This window comes from Phoca vitulina, unplaced genomic scaffold (genome assembly GCF_004348235.1).
Source record: "Phoca vitulina isolate PV1807 unplaced genomic scaffold, GSC_HSeal_1.0 scaffold83, whole genome shotgun sequence".
Taxonomy (NCBI): domain Eukaryota; kingdom Metazoa; phylum Chordata; class Mammalia; order Carnivora; family Phocidae; genus Phoca; species Phoca vitulina.
Window position 1 is genome coordinate 3,548,843 of NW_022589786.1, and position 26,718 is coordinate 3,575,560.

The 26,718-nt window shown below is 52.9% G+C and overlaps 1 protein-coding gene across 3 annotated transcripts in view; it reads left to right on the forward strand.

Annotated features, from left to right (window-relative positions):
- NDST1 (N-deacetylase and N-sulfotransferase 1) overlaps positions 1-26,718 on the forward strand; it is a 63,127-nt gene that overhangs the window by 13,285 nt on the left and 23,124 nt on the right. For all 3 annotated transcript variants that reach the window (XM_032395264.1, XM_032395267.1, XM_032395266.1), the window contains exons 2-3: positions 14,796-15,692; positions 25,827-26,321. In XM_032395264.1, coding sequence (XP_032251155.1) covers positions 15,099-15,692; positions 25,827-26,321 — 1,089 coding nt within the window. In that variant the 5' untranslated portion in view covers positions 14,796-15,098. The remainder of the gene's footprint in view (positions 1-14,795; positions 15,693-25,826; positions 26,322-26,718) is intronic.

Here is a 26,718-nt window from a genome sequence, read left to right on the forward strand (position 1 = left end):
AGACTGCAGGGCCCTCTGGCCCCCCGAGGGGTCTTTGGTGTTTAGTGTGAGTAAAGGGGAAGCTGCTGAGGGGCTGGGGCTGAGGTCACACTCACTTCAGCACACATCTGGGAAGGATCGAGTGGGCCACTGCCTGAGAAGAAGCAGGATGCCCAGCCAGGAGGCTTCTGTAGTCACACGAATGAAGAAGGGCTCAGTGTGACCACCAGGCGGGAGGCAACCAGAGGTCAGATTCTGTATCGATTTTACAGGATAAGCTGATGGATTAGGTGTGGGGTGTGAGAGGGTGTCCACAGCAAGGACTCTGGCCTAAAGGACTGGAGGGACAGTGTTGTCATTTACCAAGACAGGGAAGGCTACAGGACAGACAAGTTTGGGGAGAGAAATGGAGATTTCAGGTCAGATGCATTAAGTTGGAGCACTGGCTGGAGTGGAGGGGCACATGGGTAGAAGTTGGTCCTGGGCCTGCATATTCCTGTTGTTGAAGGGGCAATTCCTGCACGGGTGTGAGGGGTACCCTCCTGAACTCTGAGAATCTGTCCTCTAAGAACGAATGTTTCCTGGGCTCTTCATGTTCTTTTCTCTCTTTACAAACGTGCTCCTGCTTTTCCTCGGAAAAAGGCAGATCTGAGGACTCATTGTCATGGTGGTCCCAGCCTTTCTGCCCAGCGTGCCTCTTGTGGGGGTGTAGGGGAGCCCTGGAGACTTCAGGCCTTGCCCTGGCTCTGCTACCAATAGAGAGAGCTTTCACTCTGTGCCTTGGTTTCCCCTCTTTTTAAAAAATATTTTATTTATTTATCTGACAGAGAGAGAGCACAAGCAGGGAGAGCGGCAGGCAGAGGGAGAGGGAGAAGCAGACCCCGCACTGAGCAGGGAGCCCGATGTGGGGCTCCATCCCAGGACCTGAGCCAAAGGCAGAGGCTTAACCGACTGAGCCACCCAGGTGCCCCTCCCCTCTTGTACATAGAAGGGTTGAGCAGGCCCCAGGGTTCTGAGGGTGGCAAGGTGTACTTGAGGATGCCGCATCGCACAGTGGTTTAGAACCCGGACTTGGAGTCCAGATATGGGTGTGAATCCTTGCGCTGCCGCTTGCCTGTGAGACTCTGGGCCAGTGATATAATCTCTCTGAGCCTGAATTTTCTCATCTGTGAAAATGGGCCAACCATAGTACCTTGTCAGCGTTGCAGTGAGAGTTAAATGAGAAAATGCACACAAAACACTTAGCGAAGGCCCTGGCGCATCCCATACTCTGTTAACACGGGCTCTTAATACCAGTGACCTGGGTGATGGGTCAGGTTCAGGGGTTTTGCCTGTTGGCAGTAGGAGCCATGGCAGGTTACAGAGTAGGAGCATGTTACAGGTAGTGATTTGAGGGCAGCCATGAGTGTGGGGACTTGGCCTGAGTCCTCTTGGTAAGTCCCTGACCCCTCCTACCTGCCAGAGTGAGAACTGAGGGCTGGCCCTACTGGACTCGCTTGCCCTTCCCGCGCTGAGGGTCTTCACTGACGGCATGAGCCGCCCTTCACCTTGCATAGGTCCCTCGGGGACGGAGTGATTATTTCCCTTAAGTTCTCCTACAGGACCCCTTGTCTGTACTTGCCAGTGGGTGACCTGAGGGAATGCAAATGTGGGGCTTTGAGGGGCGGGTGACATCGAGGGGACTTGAGTTACACGGAGGGCTCTGGACAGGGCCAATGGGGGCAAGGCAGGCCGGGAGTGGCATTCCACTGGGCACTTGACTGTGCCCTCGGTTCCTGGTCTAGGTCCAGGCTGGTTGGTGCTTGCTCCAGTGGAGCCGTGGAGAGGTTGACAACGGGCGGAGGAATGTGGCCCCTTCAAGACCCACACTTCACTGGTGCCCGGGCATGCCGCCTGAGCCCTGGGCTTTTGCAAGCCTGTTTCCCAGCAGTTGAGCCATGCCAGGCTGGCCAAGGACATTTCAGAGACCCCAGGGCTCACAGCCAGGCTGTCAAACCAGGCATTGCTTGTTTTCCCAGGGTCTAGGCGTTTTTAGGGGTGGAGGGGGGCTCTGGAGATATTCCAGGGACTTTCTTACAGCGGGTAAATTGAGATCCAGAGAAAGCAAGGCACTTGACCAAGGTCTCACAAGGCCGCCTCCCTACTATCTGTCACCTCCCTCTGTTCCCATGTCCTTTGCTTAGACTCCTGGCCTCCTGCCCGGATGTTTGTAACAGCCTCTGTCTTGTGGGCTCTCTGCGAGCTTTGCTTGTCTTCCTATTATCATACTCTTGCCATAACCTGCCAGGCGCACATGCTGTTTGAGTGTGTCTGGTCTCCTTTCGCCTCGGGTCCCAGACAGAGCAGCACAGCACAGAGGTTCTGAGCTTAGGCCCCAGAGCCAGCACTGCCCCTTCCTAGCGAGGGGACCTGGGCCAAGATACCCACGTCTCAGAGTCCCAGTGTCTCTGTGAAATGAAGCCAGTAGTACTTCGTTTATGAGGATGGTTAAATGAGATAGTACATGAAGCGCTGGGTATAAACCTGCACGGAGTGAGCTCTCAAAAGCGTACTGTTATAAGTGCTGGTTGAACCAAAAGTCAAGGACATGGAGGAGTCGACAAAGCTCTGGACCGGGCGGCAGAAGAGGTGGGCTCCAAGTTCACTCTCGAATACTGCCTCACTGTGTGCCTTTGGGGATGTCACCCTGCCCCTGGGAACCCCATTTTTCTCATTTGAGAAAAGCGGAAGAAATCACCGCTGTGTTTTTATGAGGTGGTCATGTGACGCTAAAGCCATGGCTATGAGAAAGCTTTGCATCTGTGTAGTGATCTAAAAATGGCACGGCGGCCGCGGTATGCTGTTGGCAAGGAAGACACCGCAGCCACGGTGGTGGACAGCTAGCTTGGCCGGAGGCTGGTCGGTCTGCAGGTGCTCAGCGCCCACGCGGGCTTCCCATCCCTGCCCGCCTGCTCCCGGCCCCCGCCAGCCTGCCTTTCACATTAGCCTCACCACTGCACCCTCAGAGGTGTGGGAGGTGCAAAGTCCCGCTGGCATCCTCCGGGCCCTAGTGGGGTTTAGGTTGTCTGTGGCTGATGCCGTGGAATGTAGGATTACAGCCAGACACTGGTTCGAACCTCAGCGAAGCACTTCCCCACTGGGAGCCTTAGCAAGTTGCTTAACTTCCGTGAGCCTCAGTTTCCATACTTGTAAGATGAAGCCCTAATGAAGTGGAGGCCAAGCATCTAGCAAAGGGCCCAGCACATGGTTATATCGGGGTGGGGGCGTTGTATAATGTGTTTTCTGCCTGGAGCTTGGGGACTGATGGGTTTATGGATGGCAGGGAGTGGGGGCCATTGTGCCCATGTCTGGGGATGAGCTGCAGAGGTCAGTCGCCTAGCTTGGAACCAGGAGGGCCTTTGGAGTCATCTGGCACTGTCCATTTTGCTGGTGAATAAAGCAAGTCCTGGAAAGGAGCAGGTGCGTGGCTGAGGTCACCGGCAGGTTAGAGGAGGGTGAGGCAAGCGAGGCACCTTGAGGCACACGGTAGGGAGCCCTCACTCTCAGGTGCCCCTGGGAGATGGTGCTCACTCTCAGCACTGGGCAGGTACGCAGCAACACCTGAGAATGGGTGCCTCTGGCCCGTTTGTGCCTGCTGCCTCGCCAGGCTCACCCTAGCCGGGGCTAGAGCTGCACCTCCAGTCTCCTGACCCCAGGAACTGATCCCCAAGCCTTGGAAGTGCAGGGACACCTGCGACGCACCTTCTAAGCAGCTCACTGAGGCCTCTTGGGCCCCTTTAAAAGGAATCTGCAATAAGTAGGTCACCGGTGCTTTTCACTCCGTCTGTGCTCTCTAGTTTCTGGATTCCAGAGAAAGTGAGGCCCTTCCACCTGCCTCCCCCACCTCCTGCCCCTTCCCCTACCAGCTGTGCCTCCATGTAAGCATGTGGGTGGGGGGCTTCTGTCGTGGTGGTAAGCCGCAGCAAGTCTAGAGGGATGAGGCCACTTTCATGCATGCCCCGAGTGAAGCCTCCCTGGTCTCAGCAGGCCCGCGCTGTACCCACCAGGCCTCCGGGAGATTAGGGAGCGTCTGCAGCTCTAAGTGATTCAAAGCTTTCCCTTCCTCTTTGTTGCCCCCACACATCCAGCTTCCCTCCGCTCTGGCCACAGGGCCTGGAGGCCTTTTGGTTTCCTATCTTGTGGGCAGCCTAATCTTGGGGTGTCCATCTGGGGCAGTTTCCCCATCACCCCTGCTGGGCCTGTTGGCTGGGCCTTACGCTGCTGTGAAGAGGTAGCCAAGGCCTCTACTCCCTGCAGGGGTTCTCAGGATTTACGCAGGGCTGGAAGGGTCCTGGGCCACCGTTGTGATGTGACATGAGGGGACTTGGACAGTGAGCCCAGTCTCCATCCCCAGGCCCACACATACAACACTCCATCTTTTTCCCTCCTGCAACTCTTGGGGCCTGAACTCCTGCCATCAGCAAGTAGCCCTGTGCTTTTCTTGGTGTCCTCTGAAAAGGCAAATACCCTCGTGGGTGGACAGTCTCCCATGTATTATACTGCTGCAGAGGGAAGCCAAGCTAGCCTGGCCCCTTTCCCGCTGCGTGTGTGACCATGGCCTAGTTGCTTCTCCTCTCTGGGCTACGTCAGGCCCTTTTTACCCAACACCTCAACCCGCTGGCATGGATTCTACGCCTTCCACACTCTGGCAGTTAGCCTCTTTCTTCCTCTGCTGGACGGGGCAAAGGGGAGGACCCGCCAGCTGAGTTGGAGTGGGGGCAGGGCCCAGAAGCCAGTGTCACAAACGCGTTGACCACCAGCCGGCCCCCATAGAGGATATCAGGACTTCTTTCTCTTCTTCTCAGGACATGTGGGGAAACTGAGGTCTGGAGGGGGAAGGGCCTTATTTGGATCACGGCGGAAGCCGGGCAGGGCTGCAGCCAATGTGGGCTCCCTCCAGTGCTGGCTGCTACCTTTCTTGACCGTGTCTGGAGGGCCCATCAGCATAAGGGCCAGGGACATGCTTTCTCCCCTTCCATGGAAGGTGCCTCCAGGCGGGGGCCTGTGTCTGCTGTGGGGCCCCTGGGTGTGGGGCAGAATTGGGCAGGACATCCTCTTCCCGAAGAGTCCAGGAGGGAGGGGCTGGTGGCCTCTAGCAAGGAACATGTTAGTGAGGGGCCTGGAGGCTTCCGGCAGGGATGGCATGGATCTCGGTTGGTGATTCGGTTCAGGGTGCCCTAGGGCCACCCCTCCTTCTGTCCCTCCCTCCCTCCCTCCCTCCCTCCCAGGGAGGCGGCTGGGCATAGAGTAATGCCATTTGTCCTAGCTCTGGGATTAGGTGCGGCAGTGTTAAGTGAGGGGTGTGTAGCCATTAAGAGGACGCACTGAAGGGAAGCGGAGCCCAGCGCTGCTCCCTGGAGGTCTGGTGGGTCTTGTCATTCTCTCCCCAGCCTTCTCATACCCTCTGACCATGGCCCCTAGTCCCCTCCCTCCTGTCCAGTCCTCCAGGTCTGTCTGGACGGACGTGTGTGTGCCTCCATGTTCACAGCCACGTGGGAGGGGGCTGGGGGCTGGGGGTGGGGGTAGCCTGGCCCCCAAGCCTGGCACTGGATCCTGTCTGCATTTAGGACCGGGAGCAGGTTCCTCAAGTGTCACAGCCCCTGGGGCCGCCCCAGAGAGATGGCTCAGGGCTGACGGGGCAGATTTCTGATGGAGTAGAAGGAGGTGGTGGCTGAGGGATGGGAAGGAAGGGCTTAGTTTCTGTTGTAGCTTCTGTTGAGCTGGGCAGTCCATGAATCCACTGGAAGCCAACAGGTCTGAGAGTTAAAGATTTACTGCAGGGCCATGGTGGGTAGCTGGAATGGTGAGGTCCCAGGGTGCTCAGAAGTCACATTCATGACTTCGATCCTGTCTACACTGTGTAAGCTGCGGCATGTCAAAGCCAGAAGGACCTCTAGAAAGTTCCCATGTTCTTAATTTGTTGTATGGTGGGGGCCGGTCACAGTTACCCTGAATTTGTTTGGAATGTGGTATCTGTCTGGGGGAACTCACTGAGAGTTTTTATAGATTCTTAGAGGGTTCTGTAACTCCAGGAGGTCACAGACTTCTGATCTAGTCCACACCCCTCATTGTCCAGCCGAGAAAACAGAGGCTAGAAGTAGGGAAGGGTCTCATCCAGAGGTGCAGAGAGGGTGAGTGGAGGGGCTGGGATGCTGATGTGGACTCCAGGCCCATGTGGATTTTGGCTTTTGCATCTGTGAGATGGAGCCCCCCACCCCCCCCAAGAACACCTGCTTTTTGGAATCTCTCAGGGGGCATCCGGTGACCTGGGGTGGGCATGCGGAAGGACAGAGGCCGGGGCTGCCCGGCATTGCCCGGCTGCCCTGCAGGGGTGGCAGGCGGGGCAGGGTAGGTATTCAGGGCGTGATAAACTGGTTTCTACTTCATTGGGAAGAAATGGTGAATAAATGAGGTCATGATAGTACCTGGTGTGCACCAGACCCATGAAGCATGCTGGTCACCGTTATCCTCTGAGTTCGCTCTCGAAGTTGAGATTTCCTGCTTCTTACCCTCACTCCTGTCTCTGTCTCTTCTTCCTTCACATGAGGCCTTTGCCTGGGGTGTGGGGGCAGCCCCCTTTCTCATGTGGACACCTGCTTGTCAGAGATGACAGAGGCCCCCGGGGCAAGGGAATGTGAAGACCCTCTGGCTGAGATCTTACCTTTCTGGGAATCTGTGGTGTCCTTCTCTGCCAGTGAAGGCTTTCACATCCCTGGAGAAATTGGGTCAGCCTGTGTTTAGGCAGCTGGGGCTAGTGATCTTCGGGAAGCCTCTCTCTGGATGTGCTCTAGGCCACAGACCTGGGTTAAGAATGGTGTGGAAAGCTGGACATGAGGACTATATAGGGGCTACAAACAGGGGCCCCAGGGTGGGCTGGCTTGGGGTCATCCTAAGCTCTGCCTCTGCCCAGGTGTGTGACCTTTAGTCAGTTGCTTACCCTCTCTGAGCCTAAGTTTCCCCATCTGTAAAGTGCATATATCAGTGACCCCACCTCTCAGGGTGTGAGGATGGGGTGTGACAGATCGGGGAAAGCTCTCAGCACGGTCCCAGTGTGGGGCTGCTGAGTTACCAGGAGCTCAGCCAGTGCTGGCTGCTGTCAGCGAGGGAGTTTATGATATTTGCAAGGAAATATCATTCCATTCCTTTTGAATGCCTATGACCTGAGCCTAAGAAAAATAGGAATGTATTTGACTCTGTCATAGATGGATTTGGGCGTTGAGGGGAGAGAGCCCTATTTGGGGTAGCTTCATGGGCTAGTGGGGAGCATGCCCTGTGATGAGCCTGCTCACCCTGATCTGTGTTAGGAGCTTCGGTGGGACTGGAGGGCAGCTGGTCCTGACCTGTCTTATTCCTCACTCTGCCCCTCCCCACAAGCTGGTTGTTTGTTTGCTCGGTAAACCCTTTCTTGAGAGCCGGTGCAAAGGTAAACTCTCAACTCGGGCTCTGTTGGAGGAAAGACAAATTCTCAACAAGTGGGGTCTAAGTTCCTGAGGTTTTTTGGTTGAGCAATCCCTGCTGGGGAACCCAGAACAAATCCCAGGTTGGTAACCTGGGAGTGAACCAGCACGTTATGCTTTGTTTGCTTGTTGATTGATGGATGATTTGTGAGTCTTCTGCCAAGACGGGTCATGAGAGGCTGCTTTTGATGTTAAAACACACATAAAATGGATGAAAACAAAAACAGAAAGAGCACCATTCAAAGGGAGCAGAGAGTGGGATGTGCGGAGCAGTGGTGAGAGCCGTGCCAGGTGAACGTGGGGGGCCCGCGTGGCCGAAAGCTGACGAGCCCAGGCTCTGGAGCCGGCTGGCCTGTGCGGAATCCCAGTCACCCACTCGTTTGCTCTGTGGGAGGGGGCCCCTCCGGGCCTTACTGTCCTCGTCTGTAACGTGAGGGGAAGGTAAGTCGTGGTGCTGTGAAAGGGTTAATAGCACGGAGTACAGACGTATTTGTGTCTGATAAATGAAAGTTCATATTATTAATGCATTTAGCTTGGAGATTTCTCATAGCAGATCCAAAAAGGGAAGGTAATTGGCAGGGGCCCATCTCTCTTGAGCACCTGTCGCGGGTAGGAGACTGCCTCTGCTTTGGAGAGCTTTTGGTGAAGTTGGGGGACCGGCGCTGTAGTTGCGAGGGCAGCCGGCGTCTGGGAGCATATGCGCGCAGCATTGCATGGTGGGACACAGAGCGGGGAAGCTCACCTCGGGCTTTGAAACACAGCCGGCAGAGTCCAACTCCGGGCTGAGGCTGGCCTTGGAGGAGGCTGGGCAGTGTTTTAATGGACAAGAAAATGGGTCCAGGTAGGTGGGAGTGGGGGCGGGGGTCCTTTCCTCTCTTGGGGTCTCCGTGTCCCCACGTGCTCACTGCAGGGGGGGCTGCACCCTCTGCAACCCCAAGACTCTGAGCCAGACTGCCGACTGTCTCTTGGTGGCAGCCCTGGACTCTGGGGTGACTGATGGGCAGCAGCTTGGCCTGCAGCCAGGCGGCACTGCGGGCCTGTGGGGGATGGGGTGTGCAGTGAATTCCAGCAGAGGAAGGGATTTGCTTCTGGTTCGGCCTCCCAGGGGGGTAATTGGGCTGGAGAGACTCCTGCACAGCTGGGAAGCAAATGTGGAGGATTTTCTCTGCTGCGCTGTACGTGGTGGGTGGGGCAGCCTGAGGCTGGGTGGCTGGTGAAGCTGGGCGGCTGTGGGGTGTGGCTGGGCGGTGGGTGGTGGTGTGATTGTGCTGGGGGTGTGACAGGCGGGGAGGGGCCGGGTCAGCTGTGGGGAGTGGCCCTGGGATTGCCTGTGGGGCTACCAGCGCCTGGACCCGCAGCCACCCCTCCTCCCCCAAGCCCGGGTGCCCATTCACAGACTTTTGGAGCTGTTTGCTTCCCACCCCACACTTGCACCTGTGGCCCAGACGGCTGTGATGACCCCACTTGAACAGATCGGCACCATGTTGAGTTTGTGCATTCGTGTGCGTGTGAGGATGGGGATATGGGGACAGTGTCAGGAATGCCCCAGGCGGGAAATAAAATCTGGGCTCGGTGAACATGCGGGACTGCAGGGACCTTCCTGCATCTACCCTGCAGCAGCGTTACACACCAGAGGCACAAAACCTCGGGGCCCCCCAAAAAGCCTCCATCTTCGGTGTCCAGTGCCGTGCTCGGTGTCTCGTGGTGCCCAGTAAGTACAGAAAGAGGGGATGGGGAATGGGCCTCTGCTTATACCCAGCTTCCAGGGTGCTCCCAAACCCGACCTCCGTTCTTCTCCTTCTGGATCCGCTGTGAATTTGATCTGTGGCCTTGGGCCAGGTGCTTCCTGAGCCTCAAGTTTCCAAATCTGTTAAATGGCTAATCATCGTATTAGCCTATATCACCGTGTGCCAGGCCCCGAGCTGTCTTGACACACATCATCTCTATTAGTTTTAGCCCTGTGAGATAGGAAGTGGTATGAAGCCTGTTTTACACCTGGGGAAACCGAGGCTCAGAGAGGTTGAGGGATTTGTTCTAAGATCCCAAGGCTGGTCAATAATGGAGGCAAGGTTCAAGCCCAGGCAGGCTGGCTGCAGTCGGAGCCCTTCACCGTAAGGCCAGCAGCTAGCGCGCCGCCACCTCTCAGATGGAATGCAACAGAATGACATGTGCAGCCCTTCGCGGGAGGTCGGGTGCACAGAGTAGACCCCGAGTACATGGGAGCTGCTTATTAGGTGTGCCGCCCCAGGAAAGGCACGGGAAGCTCAGCCTCAGAGAGCTCTTGCTGTCACTCCTGGAGTCTACCTGTCCATCCAGGACAGAGCTGGACCCTCTCCCCAGTCCTGATTTCTAGACAGCTTGATCTCTGGAAGACCCTTCGCCTCTGCCTCATTTCTCTCCAGGTCCTAGAGAGGATTGTGGGGGAAGCAGAGCATTTTGGAGTGGAGTGGGGTGAGGGGTAAGGAGTGACTTTCAACTCCAGAGCAGTGGCCACAGTTACCGTGGTATTTCCCGAAAGTGCGGCGTTGCCATGGCATCTCCATGACGACCAGAGCATCTCATTCATTATCCCCAGCACCTTGGCAGGGAGAGCTGGGCCTAGGGCTGGGAGAGCACAGTGGGAGCCTGGCTGATGGCTCGAGGCCTCAGTGGCTGAGGTCCCCTCCTGCTCTCCCCCATCGCAGCCAAGGTGTCCCTGCTGGGCTCTGGAGCCGCTTCTGTCTCCTGGGGTCTGGGTTCAAATTTCAGCTCTGGCATGGACTAGCTCTGTGATTTTGGGCAAGTGACTTAACCTCTCTGAGCCTCATTTTCCTCAACTGGAAATGTGAATAATGACAGTAGTAGTTAGTAGTAGTAGGCTTAAGTGAGGTAAGGTGTGGGAAAGTGCTAAACACAGTGCCAGGCCCGTGGTAAGTGCTTGAAACATGTAGCAGTAAAAATAACAATGATGATGATTATAATGGTATCACTGTCGTTATTATTTTTATTATAGAAACACCTTGGAGGGACTCCCGATGGAGGAATGAAAGACCAAATTTGCAGTTAGGAAGGAAACCTATTTGAGTCAAGACTTAGTGGTTTCCTATGTGACTGTGGCAAGTCATTTCACTTTGGAGCCTCAGTCTCCTTATCTGTAAATTGGGAGTAATAACAGCTCATTATGATTCATTCATATCCTGAGTACTCAATTAGGACCTATGCCTGGGGAGAGCAGTGGGGGCTTCCACCATGATTCAGACTTGTCCCTGCCCTTCAGGGCACCCAGGTGTGTGGGGAAGGAGAAGGAACGAAATTAGTATTTGTGGAGGGCCTCTATGTGCCAGCTGCCGGGTGCCAGGCAGGGCCTGCCCCGGCAGAGGTCAGTAAGTCCTGGCCCCGCCCGGGAATCTGGAGGCTCCAGAGTTGTGTATGGAAACACCTCGAGTCCACTCTACATGGACCTCACACTCCGGTGCACCCAGGGACTGGGCAGGAAGCCAAATGAAGGAAGGAGGTTGGCTTTGGGACTGTGTTAACCAGAGAGTCCATGCCTGTGGGGGCCGATGGTGGCCTGTGGGGATGAGTGCCCAGTGTCAGCAGAACATGCTCTTTTTAAATGTTAGAAGTTCTAACTTTTATGTGAAATCTCCTGATTTTGAAATACTGATAGCGAATCTCAAATTTAAGAAAAATGCCGTGCAAGCCAGGGAATGCACAGTTGCGTCCTGTTTTGGCCTGAGGGTCCTGGCTTTCTGGTTCCACACTATGGAGTGGGGATGGGGCCGGCAGAAGCCTGAGGAATGGGACTTGGGGGCAGGAAAGGGGGTGGTGCATTGGGATGACTTCAGAGAGGTGATGACATTGGAACTAGGGTCTTGAAGGATGAGTAAGTGTCCCAAGGGGGAGGGGGAGGCATTCCGGCAATGGGAATTTCATTAGCAAAGGCCTAGATGCATGACCAAGATTGGTGACTGGTTGGGCGAGGCTGGAGTTTAGGAAAACCTCTGGCAATGTCGGCAAGACCCAGGCAGGCCCAGGGCAGCGGGGTGGGGGGCGGGGCGTCGAGGCCTCAGCCTCCAGCTCTCCTGGAGGACTTGGTGGCTGCAAGGGGATTAGAAGCCCCCCAGTTCTCCATCCTTGAGCCACAGGGGCTCTGGAATGTAGGTGGGTGTGGAGGGTCTTGAATGGCCGGCTCCAGGCCTTCGAGGGGGTTGCGGTGGGGGTCAGTGCTGAAGGTCCCTCTTGCCAGCACGCTGGGGGCTGGCACTTTGTTCATGAAGCAGCATCTCGCCCTCCCCCACCCCCCACTCCAGAGTATTTGGCCTTCTCTGGGGACAGGGGAGGCCTTTACCCTCTCCTGGGCCTGGGCTTTGCCATGGCTTTCTCCCTGGTCTCCTGGCCTCTAACCATCTGGCCCCTGCTCATCCGTCCAGCTCCAGGGAAAGGCCACGGCCTCTGAAAATGGGGATTTGGGCTTCTGAGGACTGGTTATCAGAGACTCGAGAGGAAGCATGGAGCTACTTGATGGAGCTTTGCGAGCTCAGTTCTTGTCCACACTGTGCCTAGATTCAGTAAGCAGCAGGTGTGCTCGGAGAGAGTGGCTGGCCCATATTTGGTGCTGTGTGCTTTATATATACAAACTCATTTAATTTTCTTTTCTTTCTTTTTTTTAAAGATTTTATTTATTTGACAGAGAGACACAGCGAGAGAGGGAACACAAGCAGGGGGAGTGGGAGAGGGAGAAGCAGGCTTCCCGAGGAGCAGGGAGCCCGATGTAGGGCTCGATCCCAGGACCCCGGGATCATGACCTGAGCCGAAGGCAGACGCCTAACGACTGAGCCACCCAGGCGCCCCGGAACTCATTTAATTTTCACAACTATGGGAGCATGTCAAACTTTGCTGTTTTACAGATTAGGAAACTGGGAGCACTGAGAAGTTAAACAACTTGCCCAAGGTCACACGGCTGCTGGGAGGTGGCATGTGGGTGTGAATGAAGCTGCCTTCTTCCAGTCTGTGTGTAACCATAAGGCTTTCTTAACCGTAGAGTTTAGGTCCACGGGTGGGTTTGAGGGCATGGGGTCTGGACTCCTTGAAATTGTTACAAGATTTTCCAGCATATGTGCATATTTTTTTATGGGAAAGTGTTGTTAGATTCCCCCAGGGGTCTGTGATCCCCAGGTGCCTGACACTGCTGGGTGCAACATTACCATGCACACTGAAAGTCTGTTAATGCAGTTGACCAAGGGCCGGTGATCACAGCACCCAGGCCTGCAGGGGAAACACTGTCGGGTGGCCGGAGTGGCCAGGTGCCCCCAGGCGTGGCAGACTGGCGGGGCATCCTCCAGGCAGCTGCACCTCTCCACCCACTGTGCTCTGGTCTTGGCCCCGAGGCCGAGAGGTGGGGCTCACTGTGGCCGCAGGGCAGAGGGCTGCCCTCATCAGGGGGAAATGGGACGCAATTGTAGCCTGGGAATAAACAGGACTGTCACCCCAGCCCTTCAGCCTCCGCCCAGGAAACCTGTTTGCTCTTGCCCTGCTCTCAGCTAGAATTGCAAGGAGTCCCTGGAAAGCTCTGCACTGTCCCTTATCTCCAAGCTGAGGCATGTGCCCTTCCCCATTCCTACCCCTGGTCAACCCACACATGTTCTTCTGGTCAGTTCAGGTACCATTTCCTCCAGGAAGCCTTCCTTGATCCTCCCCCTCTAGGAGAGTTCAGTGCCCCCGAGTTCTCTCAAACACCCTTCCCCCACTATCACACTCGCCCCCCCAGCATTGTAGTTGCCTGTTTTCTTGGCTGCCTTGGGTTCCCTGGGGTGCTGGCACATAGTAGGGACTGAATTGCAGAATATGGGAGGTGGAAGAGCCCCCCTGAGATTGGCCCAAGCTCCTCGCTAATAGGCAGGAAGCCCAGAGAGGGATTATGTGCTCCGAGTCACATAGCATATCATTGGCAGAAACTGGGAGCAGTGGTGGCGTCTGAGACATATCCTCATTTCACACTCCTGTCTCTTGCTTCTGAGCACATCTTTTAAAAACATTTGTTTGTGTCTTTTTTTTAATTTTCACGAACATAGTAAATGATTGTTGTAGAAAATTTAGGAAACAAAAAGAAGAAAATAAAAATCATTCGGAGATAATCATTGTTAACATTTTGGGGTTTTTTTGGTTTGGATTTAGTACCAGTTTCTGGTTTACGCATAACAATTTTTAACAGAAATGTGACCATGCATACTGTTTTATAAATGTTTTCCACTCTAACAACATGTGTGGCAATTATATTTCTATGTCAGTAAATGTCCTTCTTCCACATCTTGTACAAGTTGTAAGTGGCTGCCTGGCATTCTCTCTGATGCTTGCATCATAATTGCTAAGGACAATCCCCTATTGTTGGGCATTTGCTATTACAAACAGCCTTGGGATTAGGATTCTTTTGGGGAAATCAGTACACACTTCTACAATTACAACCCCTAGGATAATAAGTTCCTAGAACTGCAGTTGTTGGGTCTCTGGTACGCTGCGGCCTGGGAGGGATTTTCAAGATCTTCACCCCCAAGTCTGGGTCTGAGGCTTCTATTCACCCCCTGGCTGTGCCCGCCCAGACCCTCACACCTTCTGTCCCTGTCCCCATCCCCATCTCTCTCCTGCTAGCTTTCAGCGGCTGCTTCCACTCATGTGTATGGGGGACTGGGGGCTGCTATTTGGGGTGAGGAAATTGGGGCCTTGGTTCAGTGGGGGTGGGTGTGTAGTCTTCATTTACTTTCCAGGGAGACCAATACAGGTGACCTGCTCTGGGCGGGGATGGTGGGGCTGAAGGGGACCCAGGAACCCTAAGTTCTGGCTGCCTAATGAGGCTGCTCAGCCCATTCAGAGAGAGAGAAATGGTGGGGGGAGGCACTGTGGGTGAGGAGGAGACGGTGAGGTTGGGGTGTTCAGCTGTGATTTAGATTTCCATGTCTAGCTCCCAGGCCTTGCAAATATTTTTTTCACTTTGTCCTTCCTGCACCTGGAGTTCGCTTGGTCTGGTCTTGGACTCTGATAATTATAAAAAAATAGCAACCGCTGTCGCAGACACCATGTTATACACATTATACACATTAGGATTAGGGACTTACGCCCTGAGCCTCTTGTGAGGCAGGTACTCTTGTCAGCCCTGTTTCACAAATAGGGAAACTGAGGCTCGGAGAGATTACAAAGCTTGTGTGAAATCATGCAGCCAGGGTGGGCAGCAGTACTTGAGCTTGGGCCCACCGAGGTCAGGTCCTGTGTGTCCACAGTCAGCGGACCCCCCCGCAAAGCGCACGCTCTGGCTTTTCACCTCTGGCTCTCCTCTTCTCTCCACAGCCTTGGCCCCGGGGGCCCCACCGAGCGAGCGGCATGTGGCGCCCCCAGGCCTGCCCAGTGTCCTTCGGCCCGCTGCCCAGCCCCCCCAGGAGACCCTGACGCCCTGGGGGCACTTCTGCTGTGCACAGGACCACGTGGGGGTTTGCCATGGTGACATAAAGGGGCGCAGAGGAAGGAAGGAGCGCGACCGGCCTGCAGACTGTGCCCCTGGCTGGGAGGAAGGGCCGGGGGCCCGGATCCTCCACTCCTGCTGCCCACCGAGGGCCGCGCTTGCTAAGCGTCTGTGAAATTGTTGGTCAGTGGATGACTCTGGTGTCTCCTGCGTGGGGCCTGGGGGCGGCCAGGGCACACGGGCCTCCGGCGGCCGAGGTCTCGGGGGCCAGGATGCCCGCCCTGGCGCGCCTCCGGAGGCTGTGTCGGCACGTGTCCCCGCAGGCGGTCCTTTTCCTGCTGTTCGTCTTCTGCCTGTTCAGCGTTTTTGTCTCGGCCTACTACCTGTATGGCTGGAAGCGGGGCCTGGAGCCCTCGGCGGACGCCCCTGAGCCTGACTGTGGGGACCCGCCCCCCGTGGCCCCCAGCCGCCTGCTGCCGCTCAAGCCCATGCAGGCAGCCGCGCCCTCCCGCACGGACCCACTGGTGCTGGTGTTTGTGGAGAGCCTCTACTCCCAACTGGGCCAGGAGGTCGTGGCCATCCTGGAGTCCAGCCGCTTCAAGTACCGCACGGAGATCGCACCGGGCAAGGGGGACATGCCCACGCTCACCGACAAGGGCCGTGGCCGCTTCGCCCTCATCATTTATGAGAACATCCTCAAGTATGTCAACCTGGACGCCTGGAACCGGGAGCTGTTGGACAAGTACTGTGTGGCCTACGGCGTGGGCATCATCGGCTTCTTCAAGGTACGCGGAGCTGGGGTCCCCAAGCAGTGCATACTCTGGCTGAGTTTCAGTCCCATTTCTACACTCCATAGCTGAGTGTCTGACTTTCCTCATCTGTAAAATGGGTAGAGTGGTAGCACCTACCTCCTAGGAGTGTCGTGAAGGAGAAGTGAGTGAGTATATGCAAAGCACTTGGAGCACACAGCGCCTGGTGTCTAATAAGTGCTTTTTAAGTATTAGCTGTGAGGGGCACCTGGGTGGCTCTGTGGGTTAAGTGTCTGCCTTCAGCTCAGGTCATGATCCCGGAGTCCTGGGATGGAGCCCCTCAGCGGGGAGCCTGCTTCTTCCTCTGCCCCTCCCCCCCACTTGTGCTCTCGCGCGCTCTCAAATAAATAAATAAAATCTTTAAAGAAATAACTATTAGTTGTTCTTAGGAGCACATGGCAGGGGCATGGCCTGGCACACCGCAGGCGCTTGCCTAAGGGAAGCCCCGGGGACAGGTGTGAGGTAGGAGAGGCTCGGCCCCTCGAACGTCGTGGCAGTCTTCCCTAAGGGACGGGGTGTGCCCTCATTTTGCAGATGGGCAAACCAAGGCCTTAGGAGGGTTATGTATCTGAGGCTAGGTAGCCTGGAAGTGGGAGAGCCGGGATTTGAACTCAGACTGAGGCAGTCTGGGCTCTGGATCCTGTGCTCTTTCCTCTTGGCTCTGGTGGGCTGCGGCATTTATGCACCTCCTGAGCAGAGCCATTGTGCATTGGAGGAAAGAGGAGAAAGAAATCCCAACGGGCAGCTGAGCTGCTCTGGGCTCCACGGGGCACCCACAACTACTGCTGGGGTCAGAGTCTTTGCTGAAAGTGTCGTGGGGAAGCTGTCTGTGGGGAACAGCTGGATGGGGGGCTCTAGAGGCTCTGGCTTCCAGATGGGCGGTAGGGACTAGGTAGGTGCTTGGGGCCATTTGCTTCTTCGTTCAGCAGATATTTACTGCGTGCTGACTGTGTTCCAGGTCCTCTGCTAGGCACTGGGGACACGGTGGTAATGGGAGTGTGCAGTCACTGCTGTCACGGAGCTGACATTTCAGTGCAGTGGGGTGGGGTGGGTGACAGGCAACGAGCAAGTAGACACACCATGTGCCAAGTGGTGATAAGTACAAGAAGGAATGAAGCCGGGAAAGGGCACGGGGAGTGATGGGTATGGGCAGTTGACGCCGTTTTTGATACAATGGCCACTTTGACAGAGTGACTGGGAGGAAGGGAGACAAGGAGACACATAGCTCTCCGTGCAAAGGGCCTTCCAGGCAGAGGTGACAGTGCACAGATCCTAAAGCAGGTTCTTTTTTGGCATGAGCTGGGAGAGGAGCAGGAGTGGGTCAGAAGGGGCCCATGTCCGCTGGCGGGGGCCCATGTGTCCCCAGGCATTCGTGGGCCCTCTGGTGCCCTGGGCCCTGTGCTCGGTGTAGGGAGGAGCCTGGTCCAGATGAGGGGTTCCCAGTGTGTGTGCTTTCACGCATTAATGCAGCAGGATGCTCTGCCACTAAAAGAAGGTTTTATGGGCCAAGAAATTGAAGGCCCTTAGAAGTCCCGCAGTAGAACAACCTGGTGAGATTTGTTCCCCAGCTGGCTTGATCGCAAAGCCCTTTACTTCACAGAGCACCCTCTGGGAAACGCTGGCCTGGTTTATGGCTTTTCAGTGGCATAACTTCAGACTGCCTCCGTTGTCTGTTTTTTCTTTTCTTCTGGACTCTTCCATTCCCTGCCGTGAACTACATTAAGTTTGATTCCGAGCCTCTGTCCTGAAGAACATCGCAATGGCTGACATTTACTGAGTGCTCGCCCAGCACTGTGCACTGTCCCTGTGCTTTGTGTGAAGAATGAACTCACCTAACACCCACCAGCCATCCTCTAAGGCAGGTGGAGATCATCCTGATTTAAGAGAAAAGGAAACTGAGGCAAAGAAACGTGAAGAAATGTGCCTCCACTCATCTCTCTAATAAGCACAGATGCAGGATTGGAACCCAGGCAGTGTAGCTGCAGAGGCTTTAGTCGTAACCACTGTGTGGCGCGTCCAGGGCCTCAGCTGCCGCTTACGTAGTAGCATTTACATCAGCGCACAGAACTCCCGTAGTCTGTGCGGACCAGGCAGCAGGCACAGTGGGCACACCAGAGCTTGGATCCTGTCTGGCCGCAATTCTTGGCTCTACAGAGGGTGGACATGAGGCCCCGGGGAGCAGGGACAGGCTCACCATCTCACTGCGGGGTCAGTGGAAATTCTAGTCTTCGTGCTCTTCCTACCATATTGCTTAAGATAAGACCCTCCTTGGTCTTGAGCAGGGCCCTGTGACTTTCTGCTCAAACAGAGCCCTCTGGTGGTCAAACTCCATCTTTTGGCTCTTTCCACAAGGCCTGCGTCAGTGCTGTGCATTGGGTTTCTCAAACCCAGAGGGTTTATGGACTCCAGAGGTCTGGAGACACTCACTTTCCAATTCCCACGGGTGCTGGATTCCCAGATCAGTGTAAGAGCAGGGGCTGAAAAATCCAGGCCCTGGTTCACATCTTTCCATTATTTATAAGCAGAGTGACCTTCGGCAGGATCTTCAACCCATCTGGCACCATGTTGAAGATGACAGTGGGTGGCACCCTGAGCCACCCAACAAATGGCAGCTATCTTGCTTTGTCATCTCCGGGTTCAGCAAACACAGCTGGTGGTCACCTTTGTCTGTCTTGTGGCTCTGATCAATATGCGCCCCATGAGGGGGGCAGATCTTCATCGGTAGCCCTGGTTCCTGCCGTTGTTGTGTCTCAGCCTCATGACTCCAGGGGCTCTGGGGTTGACCACATCCCGGCAGGGGATTGACAAGGGCTACCCAACTACTTTTATTACACACTATGTGCCAGACACCGAACTCATTACTTTGTAGGCCTTATCATGTGTAATTCTCACAACCACCCTGTGGAGTGGGCACTTTATTTTCAGGGAAGAAACTGAGGCTCCAAAGTGGAATGGCTGTCTGGAGTAACATGGCCCGTAAGTTGGGGCCGAGGATGGACAACCACCCTCGTGCCTTCCAGCCCAGCCACACGTGAGCATGTCAGCACAGACGGACAGATGGGGGGCCTGAGACCCGCAGAAAGGATACCTTGGGAACCTTGGGGGTCCCAAAGTCATCCAGCTAGTTACTCTCAGAGTCTGTGTTAGGCCTCCTGATTCTCGGATCAGGGCCCTTCCTCCCTCTACCTGCATGACTCTGTTGGGAGATTTGGTGTCTCCTAAGTGGGTCCTCAATGCTGAGGAACAGGAGGGGTTCCCCTCTGGTGGGCTGAGGCCTACAGTAGGAGTCAGTCTGTGCAATGCTGAGGCTTGCTCTCCATTCCCTTCCCCAGCTGGCTCCTTTTCATTGCTGACTGGCTTTCCCTCTTCCTCCATGTCCCCCAGCTGGGCAGCTGGCTGAGCTGCCAGCACCTGGCAGTCAGCTCAGGAACAGGGCTTTGAAATGGGATCCCCCAGTGCCTGCGGTCCAGTGTGGCCTCCCAGGCCACAGCAGGTGATGGACAGGGCCTGAAATGTCACCGGGCCCCATTGCCTTTGCCCCCACGTAGCCCAAGCAGTTCCCATCTTGGCCAGTGCTGGGCAGGGTGGCCTCTCAGGCCGGGGCTCTGCCTTGGGTCTCAACACTGGAGGCTGGCTCAGGACAGGGTGGGGCATTGGCAGGTACTGGTGTGTGGACAAGTGAATGCAGGTCCCTTATTGCATTTTACTGGGCCAGAGCCCTGCAGAGCCTTTGTGGGAATTAGCAACAAGCATTCCTGCCTGGCGGCTATTAGCAAAAGACACCCTCTGGGCAGAGGCAGCTCCACTTGGGGCACATGGCTCGACGTCCTCAGCTGAGTGTCCTTGTGCAGTGCTCACCTGGCCAGCTCTCCTGGGTGGCCCTGTGTAACCCCCTATCTTCCTCTCCAGACTCATTGGGTGCCCTCATTTGGTGCCCTTTGCTTTGCCCCACCCCACTCATTCTCCACTGGGCAGCCAGATGGATCTTTTTTAAAATGCAAATTGGAACCTGTCATCCCTCTGTTTGAAACCCTTTGATAGAGTCTTTGATGGCTTCCCCTGCCACTTCAAGCCTCCAGGGTCCCAGGTCTGGCCCCAGTTGACCTTTATGCCTCATCTCCTCCTCTGCCTCTTGATCACTCTGCTGGCCCCTTGCTATTCCTTGAGCCCTCTCCTTCCTTAGGGCTTTTGCACTTGCTATTTTCTTTGAATGTGGCCCCTACTTTTCTCCAGTTGATACTTAGGCATTCTTTAAATCTTACTTCAAAAGTCCCTTCTCTGGGACGTCTTCCTTGAGCCAGCTGTCTGTGGCCGCTTATTGACTCTTCTAGAACGATGAACTTGCTCTGTGTGGCATGCACCCCATTGAAGTTTTATATTTATCTCTGTAATTTTGATTGCTGTCTCTCTTCCCTGCTTGACTTTAAGGTTCATGGAGGCAGGAGCCATGTCTGTTTCTCCTCGCTGCATCCCTGGCACTTAACATAATGAATAGTTGTGGAATGAACAAATGAAACCCGTATTGAGTACCTGTCAGGTGCCAGGTACTAGGGATCTGTCTGTTCCTTTTTATTCTTTTTAAAAATCCAGTTAACTCGTGGCTCAGTCCGTTAGGCATCTGACTCTTGATTTCCACTGAAATGTCACCGGGCCCCATGATCAGGTCACTCAGGTCATGATCTCAGGGTCATGAGATCGAGCCCCGCCTCTCTCCCTCTCCCTCTGCCCCTCTCCCGCCACCTCTCAAAAAGAAATAAAAATAAAAATCCAGATCTAACAATTGTAAATATCTGTGCCCCCAACATGGGAGCAGCCATCTACATAAGCCAACTGTTAACCAAAATAAAGAGTCATATTGATAACAATATGTTAATTGTAGGAGACCTCCACACTCTACCCTCAGCAATAGACAGATCATCTAAGCAGAAAATCAACAAGCAAACAAGAGCTTTGAATGATACAATGGACCAGATGGACCTCATAGATATATACAGAACATTCCACCCTAAAACAACAGAATACTCATTCTTCTCAAGCGCACATGGAACTTTCTCCAGAATAGACCACATACTGGGTCACAAATCAGGCCTCAACCGATACCAAAAGATTGAGATTATTCCCTGCATATTCTCAGACCACAATGCTTTAAAACTGGAACTCAATCACAAGAAAAAATTTGGCAGAAATTCAAACACTTGGAAGCTAAAGACCACTCTGTTCAGGAATGTTTGGGTCAACCAGGAAATCAAAGAAGAACTTAAACAATTCATGGAAATCAATGAGAACAAAAACACATCGGTCCAAAACCTATGGGATACTGCAAAGGCGGTCCTAAGGGGGAAATACATAGCCATCCAAGCCTCACTCAAAAAAATAGAAAAATCCCGAATTCACCAACTAACTCTATACTTTAAAGAACTAGAGAGGGGCGCCTGGGTGGCTCAGCCGTTAGGCGACTGCCTTCAGCTCAGGTCATGATCCCAGGGTCCTGGGATTGAGCCCCGCATCAGGCTCCCTGCTCAGCGGGAAGCCTGCTTCTCCCTCTCCCACTCCCCCTGCTTGTGTTCCCTCTCTCGCTGTGTCTCTCTCTGTCAAATAAATAAATAAAAGAAATCTTTAAAAATAAAAAATAAAAATAAAGAACTAGAGAAAAAGCAACAAACGATGCCTAAGTCACGCATTAGAAGAGAAATAATTAAGATTAGAGCAGAGATCAATGAATTATAAACCAGAAACACAGTAGATCAGATCAGTGAAACCAGAAGTTGGTTCTTTGAAAGAATTAATAAGATCGATAAACCACTGGCCAGACTTATCCAAAAGAAAAGAGAAAGGACCCAAATTAATAAAATTATGAATGAAAGGGGAGAGATCACAACTAACACCAAGGAAATAGAAACAATTATTAGAAATTATTATCAACAACTATATGCCAATAAACTGAGCAATCTGGATGAAATGGAGGCCTTCCTGGAAACCTATCAGCTGCCAAGACTGAAACAGGAAGAAATTGACAACCCGAATAGGCCAATAACCAGTAACGAGATTGAAGCAGTGATCAAAAACCTCCCAAAAAACAAGAGTCCAGGGCCTGATGGATTCCCTGGGGAATTCTACCAAACATTCAAAGAAGAAATAATACATATTCTACTGAAGCTGTTTCAAAAAATAGAAACAGAAGGAAAACTTCCAAACTCATTCTATGAGGCCAGCATTACCTTAATCCCCAAACCAGGCAAAGACCCCATCAAAAAGGAGAATTTCAGACCGATATCCCTGATGAATATGGATTCCAAAATCCTCAACAAAATCCTAGCTAATAGGATCCAACAATACATTAAAAGGATCATCCACCACGACCAAGTGGGATTTATCCCTGGGATGCAAGGGTGGTTCAACATTCAAAAATCAATCGGTGTGATAGAACACATTAATAAGAGGAGGGAGAAGAACCATATGGTCCTCTCAATTGATGCAGAAAAAGCATTTGACAAAATACAACATCCTTTCCTGATTAAAACTCTTCAGAGTATAGGGATAGAGGGAACATTCCTCAAGTTCATAAAATCCATCTATGAAAAACCCACAGCGAATATCATCCTCAATGGGGAAAAGCTGAGAGCCTTTCCCTTAAGATCAGGAACACATCAAGGATGCCCACTCTTGCCACTAGTGTTCAACATAGTACTAGAAGTCCTAGCAACAGCAGTCAGACAACAAAAAGAAATAAAAGGTATTCAAATTGGCAAAGAAGAAGTCAGACTCTCTCTTTTCGCAGATGACATGATACTTTATGTGGAAAACCCAAAAGACTCCACCCCCAAATTACTAGAACTCATACAGCAATTCAGTAATGTGGCAGGATACAAAATCAATGCACAGAAATCAGTTGCTTTCTTATACACTAACAACACAACTGTAGAAAGAGAAATTAGAGAAATGATTCCATTTACAATAGCACCAAAAACCATAAGATACCTCGGAATAAACCTGACCAAAGAGGTAAAGGATCTATACTCTAGGAACTACAGAACACTCATGAAAGAAATTGAAAGAAATTGGTTCTTTGAAAGAATTAATAAGATTAATAAGAAGACACAAAAAGATGGAAAAATATTCCATGCTCATGGATCGGAAGAATAAACATGTTAAAATAGTCTATGTTACCCAGAGCAATCTATACCTTCAATGCCATCCCGATCAAAATTCCAATGACATTTTTCAAAGTGCTGGAACAAACAATCCTAAAATTTGTATGGAATCAGAAAAGACCCCGAATCGCCAAGGAAATGTTGAAAAAGAGAAAGCTGGGAGCATCACGTTGCCCGATTTCAAGCTATATTACAAAGCTGTGATCACCAAGACAGCATGGTACTGGCACAAAAACAGACACATAGACCAATGGAACAGAATAGAGAACCCAGATATGGACCCTCAACTCTATGGTCAAATAATCTTCGACAAAGCAGGAAAAAACATGCAATGGAAAAAAGCCAGTCTCTTCAATAAATGGTGCTGGGAAAATTGGACAGCCACATGCAGAAGAATGAAGCTCGACCATTCTCTAACACCATACACAAAGATAAACTCAAAATGGATGAAAGACCTCAATGTGAGACAGGAATCCATCAAAATCCTAGAGGAGAACATAGGAAGTAACCTCTTTGACATCGGCCACAGCAACTTCTTTCAAGATACATCTCCAAAAGCTAGTGAAACAAAAGCAAAAATGAACTTTTGGGACTTCATCAAGATAAAAAGCTTCTGCACAGCAAAGGAAACAGTCAACAAAGAGGCAACCCACAGAATGGGAGAAGATATTTGCAAATGACACTATAGATAAAAGGCTGGTATCCAAGATCTATAAAGAACTTCTCAAACTCAACACCCAAAAAACAAATAAGTCAAAAAATGGGCAGAAGATATGAAAAGACACTTCTCTGAAGAAGACATACAAATGGCTAACAGACACATGAAAAAATGTTCATCATCATTAGCCATCAGGGAAATTCAAATCAAAACCACATTGAGATACTACCTTACACCAGTTAGAATGGCAAAAATGGACAGGGAAAGAAACAACAAATGTTGGAGAGGTTGTGGAGAAAGGGGAACCCTCTTGCACTGTTGGTGGGAATGCAAGTTAGTGCAGCCACTTTGGAAAACAGTGTGGAGGTGCCTCAAAAATTTAAAAATAGAGCTACCCTATGACCCAGCAATTGCACTCCTGGGTATTTACCCCAAAGACACAGATGTAGTGAAAAGAAGGGCCATATGCACCCCAATGTTCATAGCAGCAATGTCTGCAATAGCCAAACTGTGGAAAGAGCCGAGATGCCCTTCAACAGATGAATGGATAAAGAAGATGTGGTCCATATATACAATGGAATATTACTCAGCCATCAGAAAGGATGAATACCCAACTTTTACATCAACATGGATGGGACTGGAGGAGATTATGCTAAGTGAAATAAGTCAAGTAGAGAAAGTCAATTATCATATGGTTTCACTTATTTGTGGAACATAAGGAATAGCATGGAGGACATTAGGAGAAGGAAGGGAAAAATGGGGAGGGGGAATTGGAGGGAGAGATGAACCATGAGAGACTATGGACTCTGAGAAACAAACAGGGTTTTAGAGGGGAGGGGGGAGGAGGGATTGGTTAGCCCGGTGATGGGTATTAAGGAGGGCACATACTGCATGGAGCACAGGGTATTATACGAAAACAATGGATCATGGATCACCATATCAAAAACTAATGATGTAAGGTGACTAAAATAATAAAATTTAAAAAAATAATAATAAAAATAAATAAAAATCCAGTTAGCTCATCAAACATGTGTTTTCTCCCTGGGTATCAAGCCTGTTTAGGGCACTGGGGACCCAAAGGTGGAAATGATATAGCTCTTGCCTTCAAGAGGGCTGACTGGTGGGAGAGAGACCCTGAGCTGATAATGCAGAGGCCAAGGTGAAAAGTGCCGTAGATGAGCCTCTAACCTGATTCCAGGGAGGCCAGTGCAAAGAAGAGGGTATTTGCATTGGGTTTTGAAGGATGAACAAGAGTTTGTCAGGCAAAGAAAACAGAATGGAACTGGCACAAGGACAAAGGCCAGTTGTACCATATCCAGAATCAGGTGGCTGGGAAGGGGAGGGATGGTACGAAGGAGCAGGGGCTATGCGTCTAGGGAAGAGGAGAAGGGGTGCTGTGGGTACTGTCTGCCGATCCCAGGGAGCTGGGCTCCTGTGAGGGGGTGGCCTCGGGGTGCTAGGTGCATTTGGGGGGTTGGGGATGCCCAGCAGACACCCCCTCTCTGATCTCTTCTGCATTGGCATCCACCTAAGATTTCTCCCAAGGAAAGGATGGTGTGGCAAGAGCCAGTTGGGAAAGCCAGGCAGAGGAGCCTGGTGGCCAGGTGTGTGGGCCCCAGGGGCAGATGGTCTGGCTGGTCACTGTGGCTCCTCCTGACCCTGTGTGGCCAAGGGCAGCCTCAGCTTCCCCCCACCCCATGAAGTGGGATAACACAGGAACTCCGTCCTGACGCTGGTATGGGGACTGAATGAGCAACTGTGATGCCGCTGCCCCGTCCCGAGCACTTTACCGGGATGAATACTCATCATCCTCTACCACCCGGTGAGGAACATTTTACAGGAGAGGAAATGGAGGCACAGAGAGGTTACATAACTTGCCCAAGGCCAGGCAGTCTGATGACAGAGTCTGGGCTCGCAGCTGCTAGACTTTTCTCTGTGTGATTTTGGACAAGTTACATAACCTCTCTGGGCCTTAGTTTCCTCATCTGTAAGATGTGAATGATAGTGATGCCTCCGTCGTGGGGTCATTATGAGGATTAACAGCATCCCTGCGTGCCAAGTGCGTGACCTGGGCTCCTGGCTTTGGTAAGCGCATGGTGCGCGTTTGCTGGTATATTGTTGGGACGGGCGGATCGGGTCTGCGCAGCTAGGTTAGCACAGGGCCAGAGATGTGATAAGGCCTCTGCGAACGTTAGAGAATACTGTTGACACTACTGTTATCAGTCCCCGCCTGCGATTGAGCGTTCCCTTGGGGCTTCTGGATCTGACGGCTCTGCTGCCCTCTCCCCGCCCCGCCTACAGGCCAACGAGAACAGCCTGCTGAGTGCGCAGCTCAAAGGCTTCCCCCTGTTCCTGCACTCAAACCTGGGCCTGAAGGACTGCAGCATCAACCCCAAGTCCCCGCTGCTCTACGTGACCCGGCCCAGCGAGGTGGAGAAGGGCGTGCTACCCGGCGAGGACTGGACGGTGTTCCAGTCAAACCACTCCACCTACGAGCCGGTGCTGCTGGCCAAGACGCGCTCCTCCGAGTCCATCCCGCACCTGGGTGCGGACGCCGGCCTGCACGCTGCGCTGCACGCCACCGTGGTCCAGGACCTGGGCCTTCACGACGGCATCCAGCGCGTGCTGTTTGGCAACAACCTCAACTTCTGGCTGCACAAGCTCGTCTTCGTCGACGCCGTGGCCTTCCTCACGGGCAAGCGCCTCTCGCTGCCTCTGGACCGCTACATCCTGGTGGACATCGATGACATCTTTGTGGGCAAGGAGGGCACACGCATGAAGGTGGAGGACGTGAAGGTATGGCCGGGGGGGGCGGTGCCAGACAGGTTGGGCGAGGCCTCGCCACCTTCGAACTTTGGGGTGCCCCTTCATGACTTCGCTCTCTCTTCGTGCCTCTCCCCGGTGCTGTGCATGTCCCCCTACCTCAGCCAGGTGGCTTTGGTGATTGTTTTACTAGACAAAAGTGTCACTGGAGATTATATTGAAGCATTGGATATAGAAGAATTTTGGCGTGTGGAACTCAGAAATATATCTGTGGAGGGAGAGACTCCGTCACTGAAGCCCAGGGATGGGAGCTCTGCAGGGTTACATATCTGCCTTTTAATCCAGACGTGATTTTTCACTCTGGGAAATGTTTATGTCAGTACTAGAGCTCCCGCAAAACTTTTAAAGCAAGAATTAGAGCTTGAATCAT